Source organism: Cephus cinctus, unplaced genomic scaffold (genome assembly GCF_000341935.2).
Source record: "Cephus cinctus unplaced genomic scaffold, Ccin1 Ccin1_scaffold0813, whole genome shotgun sequence".
NCBI classification, from domain to species: domain Eukaryota; kingdom Metazoa; phylum Arthropoda; class Insecta; order Hymenoptera; family Cephidae; genus Cephus; species Cephus cinctus.
Window position 1 is genome coordinate 148,021 of NW_014333408.1, and position 16,033 is coordinate 164,053.

The 16,033-nt window shown below is 39.9% G+C and overlaps 5 protein-coding genes across 12 annotated transcripts in view; 3 read left to right on the plus strand and 2 right to left on the minus strand.

Annotated features, from left to right (window-relative positions):
- The first annotated feature begins 103 nt into the window (after nucleotides 1-103).
- Nucleotides 104-2,864, plus strand: LOC107270706 (vacuolar protein sorting-associated protein 45). 2 transcript variants are annotated; one of them, XM_015745963.2, is made up of 8 exons: nucleotides 104-516; nucleotides 587-785; nucleotides 879-1,028; nucleotides 1,111-1,490; nucleotides 1,572-1,844; nucleotides 1,948-2,112; nucleotides 2,185-2,414; nucleotides 2,515-2,864. In XM_015745963.2, exons 1-8 carry the CDS (start codon nucleotides 424-426, stop codon nucleotides 2,711-2,713), a joined length of 1,689 nt encoding a protein of 562 aa, XP_015601449.1. In that variant the 5' UTR covers nucleotides 104-423; the 3' UTR covers nucleotides 2,714-2,864. The 2 variants fall into 2 exon arrangements, with proteins under 2 accessions (XP_015601449.1, XP_015601450.1); XM_015745964.2 differs by lacking the exon at nucleotides 104-516 and having other exon boundaries at nucleotides 594-756; nucleotides 2,515-2,807.
- LOC107270714 (metaxin-1) lies at nucleotides 2,863-5,036 on the minus strand. 2 transcript variants are annotated; one of them, XM_015745975.2, is made up of 7 exons: nucleotides 4,802-5,036; nucleotides 4,543-4,675; nucleotides 4,105-4,355; nucleotides 3,799-3,964; nucleotides 3,327-3,713; nucleotides 3,132-3,252; nucleotides 2,863-2,983 (listed from the first exon to the last, which is right to left on the minus strand). In XM_015745975.2, exons 2-7 carry the CDS (start codon nucleotides 4,621-4,623, stop codon nucleotides 2,967-2,969), a joined length of 1,023 nt encoding a protein of 340 aa, XP_015601461.1. In that variant the 5' UTR covers nucleotides 4,624-4,675; nucleotides 4,802-5,036; the 3' UTR covers nucleotides 2,863-2,966. The 2 variants fall into 2 exon arrangements, with proteins under 2 accessions (XP_015601461.1, XP_015601462.1); XM_015745976.2 differs by lacking the exon at nucleotides 3,132-3,252.
- Nucleotides 4,594-6,998, plus strand: LOC107270713 (very-long-chain (3R)-3-hydroxyacyl-CoA dehydratase). 5 transcript variants are annotated; one of them, XM_015745970.2, is made up of 6 exons: nucleotides 5,047-5,177; nucleotides 5,253-5,384; nucleotides 5,478-5,594; nucleotides 5,691-5,925; nucleotides 6,014-6,118; nucleotides 6,192-6,998. In XM_015745970.2, exons 2-6 carry the CDS (start codon nucleotides 5,301-5,303, stop codon nucleotides 6,755-6,757), a joined length of 1,107 nt encoding a protein of 368 aa, XP_015601456.1. In that variant the 5' UTR covers nucleotides 5,047-5,177; nucleotides 5,253-5,300; the 3' UTR covers nucleotides 6,758-6,998. The 5 variants fall into 5 exon arrangements, with proteins under 5 accessions (XP_015601460.1, XP_015601458.1, XP_015601456.1 ...); XM_015745974.2 differs by lacking the exons at nucleotides 5,047-5,177; nucleotides 5,253-5,384 and adding an exon at nucleotides 4,594-4,718 and having other exon boundaries at nucleotides 5,478-5,637; XM_015745972.2 differs by lacking the exons at nucleotides 5,047-5,177; nucleotides 5,253-5,384 and adding an exon at nucleotides 4,813-4,947.
- A 220-nt stretch (nucleotides 6,999-7,218) lies between these two features.
- LOC107270711 (aldehyde dehydrogenase, mitochondrial) lies at nucleotides 7,219-10,960 on the plus strand. Its single transcript, XM_015745968.2, has 8 exons — nucleotides 7,219-7,569; nucleotides 8,265-8,510; nucleotides 8,579-8,825; nucleotides 8,909-9,243; nucleotides 9,482-9,619; nucleotides 10,064-10,228; nucleotides 10,304-10,461; nucleotides 10,559-10,960. The coding sequence occupies exons 1-8, from the start codon at nucleotides 7,471-7,473 to the stop codon at nucleotides 10,704-10,706; spliced, it is 1,536 nt and encodes a 511-aa protein (XP_015601454.1). The 5' UTR covers nucleotides 7,219-7,470; the 3' UTR covers nucleotides 10,707-10,960.
- A 2-nt stretch (nucleotides 10,961-10,962) lies between these two features.
- Nucleotides 10,963-16,033, minus strand: part of LOC107270705 (myotubularin-related protein 10-B) — a 5,439-nt gene continuing 368 nt past the window's right edge. The window contains exons 2-13 of one of the 2 annotated variants that reach the window (XM_025088041.1): nucleotides 15,630-15,886; nucleotides 15,309-15,563; nucleotides 14,230-15,215; nucleotides 13,931-14,125; nucleotides 13,702-13,857; nucleotides 13,503-13,627; nucleotides 13,243-13,398; nucleotides 12,859-13,163; nucleotides 12,562-12,708; nucleotides 12,158-12,330; nucleotides 11,923-12,093; nucleotides 11,373-11,834 (exon numbers count right to left, since the gene is read on the minus strand). In XM_025088041.1, the coding sequence (XP_024943809.1) occupies nucleotides 11,373-11,834; nucleotides 11,923-12,093; nucleotides 12,158-12,330; nucleotides 12,562-12,708; nucleotides 12,859-13,163; nucleotides 13,243-13,398; nucleotides 13,503-13,627; nucleotides 13,702-13,857; nucleotides 13,931-14,125; nucleotides 14,230-14,292 (1,953 nt within the window). In that variant the 5' untranslated portion in view covers nucleotides 14,293-15,215; nucleotides 15,309-15,563; nucleotides 15,630-15,886. Of the gene's footprint in view, nucleotides 11,835-11,922; nucleotides 12,094-12,157; nucleotides 12,331-12,561; nucleotides 12,709-12,858; nucleotides 13,164-13,242; nucleotides 13,399-13,502; nucleotides 13,628-13,701; nucleotides 13,858-13,930; nucleotides 14,126-14,229; nucleotides 15,216-15,308; nucleotides 15,887-16,033 lie in introns of both variants that reach the window. The other variant, XM_025088042.1, reaches the window with a different exon arrangement.

Consider the following 16,033-nt stretch of genomic DNA (forward strand, 5'->3'; position numbering starts at 1 on the left):
ATACTCTAATGGAGTAACCAATACTTCCTTCAAGAAACAATTGGGCGCCATCTTTTTAATACCTCGTGAAACTGCTCGATATCGACAAGTTTCCTGAGTACCGAAGGAGATGGCGCCACATACTCTAATGGAGGAATGTCTTCTCCCGCCTTCAATAAGGAGATCCACCAACAAATAATCACATCCCCAAACACAACCGAAACTGGATTTCACCATCTCCGTGACAGTCGGTGACTGCCAGTGATTGCTGATTTCTTCTGATTAATGACTTCTGATTGCTGACTAAATCTCTTGATCAGTGTCCGCACCGGTGTCGTCGTTTCCCAATTTATCAGACTCAGTAGTAGCCAGTGGCCGAGTGTTCTTTAAATATCAGCAAACGCCGATTAAAAAGTACCCTTCTCGATATTCTTCCTTATCAAAATGAACGTGGTGACTGCATTAAAGTTTTACATCACTAAAATGACTGAGGAAAGCGGCCCTGGTATGAAAGTCTTGTTAATGGACAAACAAACGGTAGGCTTATCGTTGTCAAACTGACTTGTCATTGAGATAAAACATTTTCAATTTCTTTAAATTGTTTCAGACAAGTATTGTAAGCTTGGCATACAGCCAATCGGAAATCCTTCTAAAAGAGGTATACTTATTCGAACGCATAGACGCTACAGTACGTAGTGATGGATTAAAACACTTGAAATGCATTGTTTTCATACGTCCGACAAAAGAAAATGTTGCTTTACTCTGTAACGAGCTTAGGTATCCTAAATATGGTGTATATTATATTTGTTAGTACCAAACTCTTTATCGAATAATTCAATAATTAAGTGCAACTATGCGGTTGGGTTCTAAGTGCATATACATACATGTATGTTTTTAAGATTTCAGCAATATCATTGCAAAGGCTGACATAAAGCTGTTAGCCGAAAGTGATGAGCAAGAAGTAGTAAGAGAAGTTCACGAGTTTTATGCAGACTATCTGGCAGTAAGTCCACACTTGTTTGCACTTGGTATAAGTGCATGCTCGCAAGGTAATATGGAACACAAAGAGAACTTTATCGTAATGTGCAGAATAGGACAATGCCTTCTCATTCATCAATTTGTTATTTAAAGGCTTAACGTGGAATCCAACCCACTTGCACAGAACAGTACAGGGCATAACTTCTGTGCTGTTGTCCTTGAAAAAATATCCGTATATCAGATATCAGCATAGTTCTGAGATGGCAAAAAGACTAGCTGAAAAAATACGAGAGGTGCTTGGCAAGGAGTCAAACTCCTTTAACTTTAGACAGGAGTCTAATCCAATTTTGCTTATTCTTGATAGAAGGGACGATCCTATTACACCACTATTAAATCAATGGACCTATCAAGCCATGGTGCATGAATTACTGACGATTAATAATAACAGAGTTGATTTGTCAAATGTCAAAGGGATTTCGAAAGAACTAAAAGAAGTAGTACTGAGCGGGGAACACGATGAATTTTATGCAAATGTAATAGCTATAGTCGTCAATTTATATCGCGTAACCATTTTGAAGTACAAGTAATTGATCAGAAATTCTATTGAAGCGCAGAACTTGTATCTCAATTTTGGAGAAATTGGTCAGACAATAAAGGAACTGATGGAGGAGTTCCAAAGGAAGGCAAAGAAGCATCAAAAGGTCGAATCCATCGCCGACATGAAAAACTTCGTAGAGACATATCCAATGTTTAAAAAAATGTCAGGCACGGTCTCGAAACACGTAACGGTGGTGGGCGAATTATCTTCGTTGGTTGGGCAATACGATTTACTAAAAGTCTCTGAATTGGAGCAGGAACTCAGTTGTCAGAGTGAACACTCCGCTCAGGTGAGCGGTACACTTTCTTTAAGAGATCAAACGAAAGGCGAGTAATAGAGTTAGTCGAGTTAAAGCGGGAGATTAATTCTACTTTCGTCGATGTCTTTTGCAGCTTCAAAAAATTAAAAGACTGCTGAATAATCCGCGAATACGAGACATCGATGCGACGCGCCTAGTCATGCTTTACGCTCTTCATTACGTGAAACACACGAACAACGATATCACGGGATTACTCGACATGCTCAAGAAACGAGGTGTTCCAGAAAAGTACACAAAGGTACTAAGTGGTTCTCTGTCAATCCTTATTGGGATCCTCGATTGAGACGCGGATTATATATTTTTATTTCAGCTTATACATAACGTCCTAGAATACAGCGGCGTTCATACGAGACAAAGCAATCTATTCGATCGGGAGGCTGTCGCAAAGATAACCAAAAAATTATTTAAAGGATTGAGCGGAGTAGATAACATTTACACACAACACACGCCATTGCTTGTTGAAACGCTAGAAGACTTGATAAAAGAAAAATTGAGCACTCAAGTCTTTCCTTATCTTGGAAATATGATTATGAGCAGAAGGTAAATTTGATGATGCGCCGCATCGACACCTCTAACATGTTTTTACGTTGCATCAAATGATTTCGATTGCTTGTCCCTTTTTTTTCGATTTTTGTTGCAGACCTCATGACATTATAGTCTTCATGATCGGCGGAACGACATACGAGGAAAGTCTCGCTGTTCACAATTTAAATAAGCAGAACCCGGGTACGAAAATCATTTTAGGAGGTACCACGATTCACAACTTTGAGAGCTTCGCCGAGGAAGTGCAGCATGCCACTACTGGAACAGCCCCAAGGTACAGAACCCGAAATAATTGAACGGGAACTCAAGGGAAGGACGGTCAGATATTAGTTATTGGAAATACTTGTGTAACAACGTCATAATTACTATGCTACTCGACCGTTAAATCAGGCATGTATAACGTGGTAAACCAGGCGGAATACCGCGTGAATAAAACTCTGATAAGTATTTGATGTTGCTAAAAAAAATGTGCTATTTATTATGCGAAATGGCTAGTCTGCAGTGTCCTGGTCGTCGAGAATGTATTCCGATGCGGCCTCCAACATCTCGTCATCCTTTATCGTCACCTTGAATAAAGAAAAGAATGGAGAAACAAGTTTTACCGAGTTAAACTATCGAATACAACACTGGAGGATTGAGAGGGAGACATATACATATGCATAGATATAGATATAACTGTACTAATCGCTTATCGTGCGCGGTATATTTACGCACCAAGCGTCCATCGATGCTTATTCGAAACAAATCTGTCATAGGACCACAAGACTGTTGGATTTGGTGTGATCGTATGTGAGAATGACAAAAATTGTATCCACGATTTCATCGTATGCGGAATCTGCAATCGGCCGCGAGATGGGGAACCGTTGATAATATCGACTTAACTCCTTAATTATTACCAGTTCGACTTACCTTAACCACTCCCGAAGAGAGGGCATATCCTAACATTGCCAGAACGGCTACCACACCGGCAAAAAATTGATTTCTTCTCTTATTAGGAAACTCGCTCTCGGAATCCCTTCGTGTTTTACGTGCATTCTCTTCAGCCTTTTCCTTTTCATACTCCAAGTGAATGTCCCCGAAGTACCTTTGTGATATACGAGAGACGAATTTCGCTAAATTTGTGCATGCCTTCAAATGATTCTGCAATGCAGGATTTGGCAAAGGAGCTTTCAGTAACGGCGCGAGGTACGAATAAACGATGGCATCGAAGGAAGTGGGCTGAGAGCCGCAGAAGAACTCTGACTCTCCTAATCTGGTCGATAACAGCGTCAAGCACTTTTGCGCTTCCGAGTAGACCTGCCACCGAAACATTAGTGAATGTATCGAGAGTCAGTCTGATAATGTTTAAACTTAAAACAGCAGATATTTTAATAATAATTACCCCATTTTCGATGACGGCATTGTTATCTTCGGTAGGATATAGCGACTCCATCATACTTTTGGCCTGTGCCTCGTACTTTCCATGATAATAAAAATTTAACGGAAAGGGCACTGCTTTCGCGTACCAAGGCCTTATTAGATCATTCACGTTCCTTTGATCGATCCACCTGTAATAAGATATAATTACGATATAGGAAGTTGCGCGCTTGCACTCATGAAGAATGCAGATATATAATTCTATAAAAGGTCTAGAGGGTAGCGATATCGATGCGCGTAACGACGGCACGAGAAATAAGAAGTTTAGTACCATATATATTGTAATGCTGGGTAAATCTTTTCTCTGATCATAGTATCGTACGCCACTATTTCAGCGCACTGCCTAGGTGTCAGGGAGATATCTGCATTGTAATTTTTCTGTTTAAATAATGCTATTATATCGTTTATTGAGTCCAAAGTGTTGAGGCCACTTCTTAATACAGGCAGCTGCCCGTTCGGTGTTCTAAAAGGATTATTCGTCGCATGTACATCTAATGGCACTCCACTGAACTTGGCATAGGCCTAAAAACAATAATAAATTAAGCGGAAGGCCTTTCTCGTTCATCATTTACAGATTGTCAAAGAAACGCACAAGCAATTTTCACCATAGAGAAGTCTACAACAATAGTCAATAGGGAACAGTCCCGTTGCACGTGCTCAAAACGCGCAACTAAGCTACTAGATGCCCTAACCTAATCGCAATACGTACCAGAATCTGCAAAGAAGGAGAATCGACCGAGGGCAGGCCCCAGTCTCCTTTCCACACGTCCAAACGAAAATATTCGACCATGATTCTTCATAAAAAATTCAGTCAGTTAATTGAGTCTTTCTGACCGATCACCCTAGAATTCAGGGATAGATGTATAATGCCTGCTGCTTATACATGTATGTATAAATAAAGAACGGTAACTTCGGCAACGGTTCAGTTGTTCAGTACGTAACTTGCAAATAAGTATGTACATACATACCAGTAATCTACAGATGCGATAACAACTCATAGCAACCGGCTTGGCTTGGCTTGGCACTGCTGAGCGCTCCCAATTGCTCCCAATGGTTCGACGACGCTCAGATGTTTTGGGGATTCGTGATTGTACGCGGTAAAACCATTGAGGAGGTTAGTAGGGGCTGTATGAAACTACCGTGGTAATTGGACGATCGACCGCTTTCCGCCCGTTTCAGCTCACTATCGTCTGCTGCAATTGCAACTGCGATTCGCGCGTGGCCACAATCAACCACACATCAGCGCTCGTGCTCCGTCGCGCTTGCGTTCAATATATTTGTATTATTCGACCTAAACACGCGTAACAAATGTCTTCAGTGTTCTCCAGGAAACATAATTTATTTGTAAGAAAAAGAACGTCATTCACAAGATCTACAATTGCCCGTATACATACAGATTCGAAAATTCTGGTTTCGTAGAACGTCGCCTGTTAAACCGTACCTGTCCCGTGTGTCAGACTAGTAAAAATGCTCAAAGTACTGACCCCATTTGTCTACTGGGCTCAAACTGAGACCCAATGTACATTGAAGATTGATTTAACTGATGTCAAGGTTCTGTCATCATTATGGAATGTGCTTGATGTATTTTGCTCTTGCAAGCTGCTTCTTCGATTTCATTGTGGACAAGATATATTTACTTTCTAGGATCTTAAAGCAAAGTTTGATGACAAGAGACTGCAATTTATTGCACACGGTCAAGGTGCCAGAGGACCGCATAGTTATGGATTCACTTTGGACTTCCATTCTTGTATTGACCCGGAGGTGAAACTCTTGTATACAGAAACTCATGAACAGCATTTTAATGGTACGGTTCAAAAAACCCTTGTTAAAACTATTGACTTTTTATTTGCATTTTAGGAAAGCTACTATAAGGTGATAGATCGTCAAGTTGATATTGTTCTACATAAGCAATGCAATGCTTGGTGGCCTCGATTAACCAGTCAACCGCAAAAGCCACCATGGTTAAAAATTGATTTTGACAAATGGAGAAGCCAAGATATGGACGACAACGAAGAAGAGAAGCGCGATGTATGTCAGGACTATCCTGACACGTACGATTGGCTACAGAAGGAGGAACTTGGTTACAGAAAAGGTTTTTATGCTTGCTGCAGACCTTCCACTCGTTGCTCGTCGCTCAATGTACAATGACATAATAGCAATTAATCATTCATCTCTTTCAGAGGATCTAAAAAAGGTTTATTTAATCTTCTACGACCTCTGTCAATTCGTCGGGTATATTTATATTCTTGCCGTAATGGGCATAAGATATTCGAGGGACGGCCCAGGTCGGTATGGACTTGTAGACGCATCACCATATAAAGATGAGGCATGATGTTCAATTCCGATACTATATTTCAGAGTCCATGAGGGAAACGTACGATGCCGTGGGAAATCCAATGAAATTCATTCAATTACTTCGATTCCTCGAGGCGATGCATCCCCTGTTTGGTTACACAAACGGAAGCACCTTGGTCGCATTCCTGCAGGTGAGCAGTCGTGCATTCATTGTATTCTGTATGATGGAAGCCGAGCCACGGATGCAAGAAAAACCTGTAGTATTCTATGTGTTTCTCATATGGAGCACGGCGGAGATGGTTAGATATCTATATTACATAGTACATCTATTAAATCTCGAAATTCCATTATTAACGTGGCTACGCCACACAATATGGATGCCCCTTTATCCTTTAGCATTTTTGTGCGAAGACATCATTATAATCAGGAATATCCCGTACTTCGAGGAGACACAGAAGTTTACGATTGGCCTGCCAAATGCCTGGAACTTTGCTTTCCATTTCCCCAGCTTCATGAAGATTTACTTGCTGGTTCTCTGTCTTCCTGGCAGGTACACGTTGATGTCACGAATGAATCATATTCGACATAAAAAATTAGGAAAATTCAATATAAAAAGAAAATCTACCTAACTCTGAGCAGGTAGCTCATGCTCATATCTCTTAATTTCTTGATGTTTGTGTACATCCATGTAATCGAACTGAAGAGCGAAGCTTGCAGTCGAAGCAAAGTGCGTTTATTTGATTGTCATCATAATAGATAACAAAAGTTTAGAAATCGCTTGGAGTTGTATTACAAAAATCTATGTAAGTATGACATGCATGTACAAGTTCAAATGGTTTAAATTTAATAAATAAAATTGGCTTAATCATTGATAATGCTTAATCTACCTAATGCACAAAGAAGAAATTTACGAGTTGAATACGCAGTTCAAATCCAGAGCGCGCCTACGAATACGCACGCTCACATTTAGGAGGCTGCGGATAAGCAGTGCTCTCTTTCTCTCTCTCTCAAAACAGTACATGTCTTCTTCAGCAGAAGCACCGCTGAGGTAGCAAATACGTTTGATTGGTCAAATCTCATACTGTTGCAGTTGCAAATGACGAATCAAACGCATTTGCTCCTTCAGCGATATTTGTGCTGAACACAATCAGTGTTGCCGATTAGATATCGGTAGGCATGTCGGTAGGGCAGTTTAATTACTCCAATGTGATTGAATTTGATCGAGGCAGAATAATTGCTAACCACTGTTAACGCGTGACCAATTTCCACAAAATATCTGTTCACCTTTCGGAGGTTCTCCCTTGTTCTCTCTCTCTCTTTCTTTCTTTCGTAATCGGTTGCAATGTTGCGTCTTTGGAAGGGTTTAAATCTGCGACGAGCATTTTCCACGGCAGCGACTATACCCAATCCAGAAACCAATCCGTCCATCTTATATACAGGGGTGAGTTACAGTAACAAGATACATAAGCAATTAACATGTCATGCGACCTAAAGAAATTACTTGTGCCATAAGAATCTATATTCTACGGCACTTTAAGCGCCGATCCTTTAACACTCTGGCAGCATTCAATTGAACAGAAAAATTGAATTCTGCACATTCTCGGCTTACATAATTCGTCTAAACTGCAAATAAGACTCCTTCTTGAAGTTTGCTGTGGATTGCTTATGGCTAAACTGCAGAATACTAGATTGTTTAGTTCTTTTTTACCACGTATTCCTTCAATAAGGAGTCGTATTCTGCAGTTTCACCTATAATTCTTGATTTAATCAAATATTCATTATAAGTATCTCGTATTCCTTACTATCGCATGTGTCTTGTGACGTATTATAACCAATCGAAAGATGGAACTCTATAACACACATTGCCATGGAGAGAATACGACACTGCATATGTATAGCTATAGATGTAGTTACCTGATGATAAAATGTCTCAGCGTTTGATATTTGAGTAGCGCACTCTCGAGTCTGAACTGCAGTAAAAGTTTTCTGATATCTGGCAAGGCGAAGCGTTTCCTAGAATACCTGAACAGTAGAGAGCCGAAACGTCCCCACGAGAGACCACACAGTGGCCATAAGCACTGATATAATTCCGTGCTTTTGATTACAGTAAATTATTACATGAGTTCTTTCTTGTAGATCTTTATTAACAATGAATGGCATAAATCAATATCCGGTAAAACGTTTCCCTCGATCAATCCGACGACTGGAGAAGAGATTGCAGAAGTGCAGGAGGGCGATGCTGCTGATGTCGACCAGGCTGTTAATGCAGCGCGAAGGGCTTTCAGGTTAGGATCCCCATGGCGAACCATGGATGCGTCGCAACGGGGAGTTTTACTGAATCGTTTAGCTGATCTTTTGGAACGTGATCGCAGATATCTTGCGGTAAACATTTCAACTTACGCAACGACTCGTTACATCTTCTTATAGTAATTCTTTTCTTTTTCATGAAGTCCTTAGAGACCCTGAACAATGGAAAACCATATTCGGTTGCTTACGAATTTGATGTTCCTGCAAGCGCTGGCACCTTAAGATATTATGCAGGATGGGCCGACAAAAATCATGGCAAAGTCATTCCTATGGACGGAAAATTCTTTGCATACACTAGACATGAACCAGTTGGTGTATGTGGTCAGATTATTCCATGGAACTTTCCCATTCTGATGATGGCTTGGAAACTGGGTCCAGCTCTTGCCACTGGTATTCATGGATATAGCACACGAGCAATTGTTCTTCTTGCTCTCTTCTAGACGATACAATATTTACGTCTTTGTGTATCTTAGGAAACGTTATTATTCTGAAACCCGCGGAACAGACTCCTCTTACTGCACTATACATTGCACAATTAAGCAAAGAGGCAGGATTTCCTGATGGCGTAATCAACGTTGTTCCTGGATACGGAAAGGCTGGAGCGGCTTTAGTTGCACATATTAATGTCGACAAAGTCGCGTTCACTGGATCTACAGAAGTTGGAAAGTTGATAAAGCAAGGCGCTGCTCTCAGCAATTTAAAAAGAACCACGTTGGAGCTGGGTGGAAAATCACCAAATGTCATTTTTAAAGATGCTGATTTGGATCATGCGATTGAAACTGCCCACTTTGGATTATTCTTCAATATGGTAACCCCGTTATGGGAGCTTCCCAGTTGAGAGGCACAATTAAACACGATGCGAAAAAGTGCCTGACAATTGGTTGGTTGTAACAGATTTTTTAATATAACAGCAAATGATTTAACATTGTATCGAGTTGTGTCGTTCTGTGCCTATTAATTGAGAAGCTCCATGCACGGTGCATTTGTTTATTCATTAAGATTAGCGCCATGTGGATTCTAATCTGATACACGTACGTCCGTTGTAGGGCCAGTGCTGCTGCGCCGGTTCTAGGACTTTCGTCGAGGACGCAATTTACGATGAATTCGTCGAGAGGAGTGCTGTGCGTGCTAAATCCAGAGTCGTTGGAAATCCATTCGATCTCAAAGTCGAACAAGGACCACAGGTACTGTATGCTTGTTCCCTTTCTTTATTCCTTAAGGGGACTGGAATTTCACATTACTGTACAAGTAAAACATGACTCAAAGTCGTAATAGTCATTTTGATACCACCTTTACGAAGTGGATTAGTATGAAACTAAAGGAGAAATCAGACCTGAAAATGTTGATATTCAACTTGACGCATGTGAAAATTTTTAAATCGAATTCCCCGTTTGTTGTTGGATTAATCATTACAAACGTGGTATCAAAATATCTGTTAATTTTATGGAACACTTCGTGAAGTTCTCTTAGGAAAAAAATTGAAGGTTTGCATTATCATTAGAGGTCCCCAGTCCCATTAATGACTTCCGCCTCGTTGAGAATATGTGCTAAACAATTTTTCCATACATGCAAGTGTTTCTAGTTGTGACCCATCTTGGCATTAAATTTCTATTGTTCTTTTTCTTCAGGTGGACCACAATCAACTGGAAAAAATTTTGTTCATGATCGATGCCGGTAAGAAGGAGGGTGCCAAATTGGTTTGCGGAGGAGACAGAATCGGTGATAAAGGATACTTCGTAGCGCCAACCGTATTCGCTAACGTTACGGATAACATGACCATTGCCAGAGAAGAGGTAGCAATACATGTTAATATTTCTAACGATCTACTAAACGGCAACTGTGTTTTCCTTCTGTTTTCCCTAATACAGATATTTGGCCCAGTTCAGCAGATTATGAAGTTCAGTCAAATCGATGAAGTTATCAAACGTGCGAACAATTCCGACTACGGATTGGCAGCTGCCGTCTTCACGAAAGACATCGATAAAGCTAATCATTTAGTCCAAGGTCTTCGAGCGGGCACAGTCTGGTACGCTTCCCCGTTATCTTTTCTTTATTCTATATTTTATTCTGACAGAGATCACTGTTTTGGAATTTATGCAAGATATTTTCTTTCTTTTTTGTAGGGTCAACACTTACAATATTTTGGCAAATCAAGTACCCTTTGGAGGCTATAAGATGTCTGGTCATGGACGGGAACTTGGCGAGTATGGTCTGGAGGCGTACACAGAAGTAAAGAGTGTCATTGTTAAGATAAACGAAAAGAATAGTTAAACGGTGTGCCTATTTTGCCACTTATATGCTAACGACAATAGCAACACGCACACGTGGGATACAAGTATAAATTTGTAATTCATACTTTTTTTTTGTAATTCTGTATAAAGCTAAATATGCATGGTGCTACTATTTTTTTACTTGATTAAATATTTGGCATTAAAGCCTTATTATGAAGGATTATTTCTATAGTACTTAGTTTAAATCCCGAAAAAGGGGAGTAATTTTGGGTTAGAATTAAAGGAATAAATACGCATTGCCTTCTTTCTCTCTAATATCCATTCCATATCGTTAAAAAAATATTTCAGTTACATTGTATTATTATTATTCCTCGATAAATCTATATAAGCTCTTGTTGCACAATAAATAAGAATAAATTACGTAACGGGATGGGCCACATTATGACATTATAAAACGGAAAATAAAGGGGAAAAGAAAAATAGTTATAGCATAAAGCTATCTCTGTTGTAAAAGATATAGAGAAAAACAATGAATAACAGAGGTAAAGCTGCTCGATTATTAACAAATAACGAAATATCACCGTGACATTGACATCGAAGATCGTATCAACGTCTTGCTGTAGGCTCAGTTTGATACACATAATCGTATCTTCTGCCTTTATAAAAATTACAAGACTTAGGAGAAAAAAAAGCAAAAGAATTTTAATTAATCAGGAGCGTTTAACAAGGATTGCGCATCCAGGAGACTCTCGGTTACGAGCATCGAACTATTCATAATAGGCGTACTTATTGTTGTATTGTCAGAATTCCTGTTACTAAAAGGGTAGAAGCTGTCAATGTTCATCTGAAGCAAATACGTAGTGATTTTATCGACGGGTGAAGCGCAACTACCGTTCGCGTTGACCTTCAATCGACTAATGTCGTTCTGAATGAGTCTCGTGTACAATTCTATGTGATTTCTACCGCCATTACGGATCTCCAGCGGCGGAATCCATCGGAAATAGCATTGTGTCCAAAGTTCTAAACAAGGAATAGCATAGAGGGGTTTTACCGTGGTGCACGACGTCTCAGGATTATATAATGGATTGTAGAACAATAGAATGTCCTGATCATTAAACTGCTCTCTCCAATCCCATACACTGCGGAGTACCAGAGGATAATTGGGATCCTAAAAGCAAAAAAAATAAATAAAATGAAAGAACAAGCCATAGGCATATACGCTAAAGCACGCGGTGCGTAACGTGATCTTCACTCACTATAACCGCCCGTGCGCGATCCTTCTCGCAGTTAAATATGAACGTGTCGAAAATGGAGACATGAGCTGCGTCCCACACTGTCGTCAGGTAGGTCTCGGTAAACTCGAACTCGGCTGGGAATTGTTGACACAGCTGCCAAACGCAGTCCAGATACAGGAGGAATAAAGGAGACTGGAAAGATATCGAGCAGATTGGCAATCTGTCCTTTGTCTAATCTTCCTCTTTGAACCCCTACCTTCTCCGTGTCAGCCTTGACTACCAGACCCAAACGATCGCAAAATGGGTGTCCCGCGGCTATCCATTCCTTTTGCAATAGAGATTGAAAGCCGGTTATAGTGCGAAAGTGTGGATCGAGGAGTAACTGTACCAAGCTGGAAACAACGCAGCACATATCCCTACCGTCACTCTCTGCAAATAGTATTAGCAGGAAAGTCAATTAATGAAGTGGTAATCTGAGATACGTGACATGACACAGTCGAAAATCTGGATGGAGCGTAACAAAAAAGCGTTTTGAAACGTGATGAGGGAATGTTATGTCGAATTTTAATGGTCAGCGGTACTTCCTGATTCTGAAATTGACGTGCGGGAAACGTGTCCTCTCAGTTATATAATTTATGCTCTCCTACATTCATCTTTTACCTTGCAAGATTACGGAGGTTCCAAGATTGAGATGCTCGCTAGCTTCGACAGCCTTTTCCAAGCTATAAGATATGTACTTGAGCCATCTGGTACTTTCCAACAGCGAATAGAAGTTATTGTCTTGCAGCCAGAATTGTCTGATGTTCTCTACAGCATAAAGCAAATTGTACTGTTAGGCCGATGCGCACGTAACGCGCGGGTTCATCACTTTATCGATTGAATATCGGGAAAATTATAGCACGACACAAGATGAACCGTAATATCACTGTACGCTAACGTGAGACACTCATTACTTACCTGGAGAGCACAGGCTAACAAATTTTGAGTAACCTGCTGCCACTGACTTTACACTGATGTCTTTATTTAACTCTATAACTATCGGCGCCAATATTTGCGGATGGCTCTTACGAATGTTCTCAAACATTGTATTTTCCTGAGTCCGTTCGGTTATCGTGGGATGTAGTTCGGACATTCGGACCAAAGCAGCTCCGCGTTCATTTGACCAGGACCATATCGGCGGTCGACTTCCTTGAAAATGTTGCGCAGCATTGTTTAACTGACTATCAGTTATTGAAGCTGGCACTATTACATATTGCGGTAAGCTAAGAAGATAAAAGAAAATGTTAACATTTTTACTCCCCCATAAAATGTATAATAAGAGATACAAAATTATACATGTACCTATCAGATAGTTTGAACTGAACATTGATAGAGGATATTCTCCAACCTTTTTTCATTTGTCCTCTGTTACGCATTGTCCGATCTAATTCGTTTTGCCAATCTGAGATATCGCGAAATAATTGAACCCCTTTGTCCACACTACTGTAGTAAGGTTCTCTGTGAAAAACATAAAGAAAGAAAAAAACGTCAAATTTTGCTGTTTCTTGTCAGTTATCACTTATGGCTGTAGTATTAATGTCGTTGAGTTTGCGAACACTCACTTGTAATCGTATGCAAACAAACGATGGTGACTATTAGGGAATGCATGATGCAGCAACGCAGTGAGTAAATTTTTGCCATCTTTCAGAGGTGAAAATTTAAAGGAAAACAACCATGTTCTCATATTCTATGATCCCAAGAAGAAGAATTAATAGTCATGTTGAAAGTGTCAATCAGAATTAGAAGGATCATTATAATTACCTTGCATATAATGAAGATACCTTTAACTTTGGAAGGAACTGGATTTCCAGGTAAAAGTCGCCTCTTTTTATCACCTGCTATTACATAAATAGCATCTACATTTGTTAAGCAGGTATCTGTATATCCATAAAGGTGATTTTGCTGATGCGTAGCATCCTAAATTGTATACGATAAGTCATTGCATGAGATTATCACAGTGCCAACAGAAATACAAATTGGATATGCTTACCTCGCCATTGGTATCATCTGTGGTGACAAATGCAAGCTTAAAGTTAGTAACAGACAAAACTCCAGACATCCCTTGCTTTGAATCACCAACAGGTGAAAACATGAGGACATTTTGAGCTTTGGCAATAAGTAGTTCACCAGGCAACAACTTTATCCCATTTTCACAAGATGAATTACGGCGACTCGATCCAAGAGGCTTTAAATGAAGAACGACCAATTAAATACGACTAAATCAGTTCCTTTAACAAAGTACTGATATAATAAAGATTGCTACGAGTAAAGTATAAAATGGCAGTATACCTGCATTTCATGCTCCTCAAACCCAACGTAGCTTACGAAATTGTTGCACGATTTACTATCCATGATAGATCTCAATGAAGAAGAACTAATAAAGTATCCTCGCTCACTTAGTTATTAATGTAATATATGAGGTTTATCTTGGGGTGGCAAAAAATGACGGCCGCCACTGCCCAAGGATGGCATCTTAACTATACCTAACCCGTGCCAAATCGTAGCACGTGCTATCCCACTAAACAATTAGAATACTGGACACGCAATCAATCGCACAGCAATCGGGACAACGGGATCAAAGACACTTTTGAAGTCGATGCTGCGAAATCGGTTTCATCCTGAGCTTTCCAAATATAAGGAATTTTTGCTGAAACCTAATGAAATCCGAACAAGTCAGGAGATTAAGAATGTAAAAAAAAAGATGTATGTCAGTGAGAACCTATTACGAATCGCTACCCTGAGATGGTGCTACAATCGCTTCTGATCGGATTCCCGGACTTCTCGTTTCGTATCCTTAATTCAAGTATGGTGTTAAGTTTGTGTAGCGTAGTGTAGAGGAACATCAGGGGTTTGCAGCAGGTGTATCAAAGCGAATCGGAACGAAAGACCTTACTCGGATCTTACAATAATTACAATTATCCACTATTGAATTTTATTTTACTTTTTGCGTAACATTTATATCCAGCCGAGAACCACGTACATACATTGCAATTTTTATACTTAATAATTATTCTGGTTCTGAGTCGAACTGCCGATATGGTGAAATTATTGAGGAAGCTATGAGGGAAGGATAATGCGAGAACGAAGTAGTAGGACTCTGTACATTCACTTTTTCGCAAAGATCCATTAGCCGATTTGCTGAAATATAATATACTTCTTTCTCTATTTCTTTTTCGAGGCGTTCGTCTCGCAGAGAGAGAACAGTTGGCGACAAAGTAATGTCATCGGATAATGAGAAAACAGGTGCTTGCGTAGACGTTCTTCGAGAACCGTCCCTGTTTTGAGCAATATTTTTGGAATTAATTAACCTAAGTACATATTTCGTTAAATTAAACATGACTATATAGGTACATAGATGTATGTAATACCCCAATGTAGAATTGATCTCAGAATCCGGCGGTCGCCGTTCCAAACTGGAAAAAGCATCTTCGTTGCCAGATTCAAATGAATTGGAAGGATAATTCGACTTTCGTTCTTTCTTCCGAAAAGCCTCTTGCGGGGGCGAGATCACTCGACATTCCCGTTGTTTCTTTAGGTTCTGTTTAAAGTTTTTCATAACTTTCCAGAAATTTTCGTCCAACCGCGATGTCTTCCTTGTCGACGTATACACCACTGGATATTGCCTGAGAAGGAAGCCAAGAATGCACAGGTGGGACCGGTTTTACGCTTCGCATTTTGTGCGATCTTACGGTGCATCCTCTTTGGAAATTTTCTTTTTTATATTGTTAAAAAATTCTGTGTCATCCTCGTCGTCATCGGAATTTTCATTATAGAGCTGTGAACGTTTCGAATGTTTTTCAAATTCCCTGGACAACTTTGTTCTATTAATGTTCTCCGACAGAATGGTCCGACGTGTGTACAACCGTTGGTCATTTACTGGAACGTTGCTCAATTCGGCACAATTTGAAATCGATCCTTGCATGTTGCGAAAAAAAACAGTGTAGTACTATGAAATTACAGAAGAATTGCATTAGATAATTATTTGTATACTTGACGTATGTATTTTAATGGACCTTATTATTTTTAAGGAGCTCCGCCTTAATCTCTATGATCGCGGAAAGTTGCCGCGTGAGAACTGTGCTTGTTGTTTGCT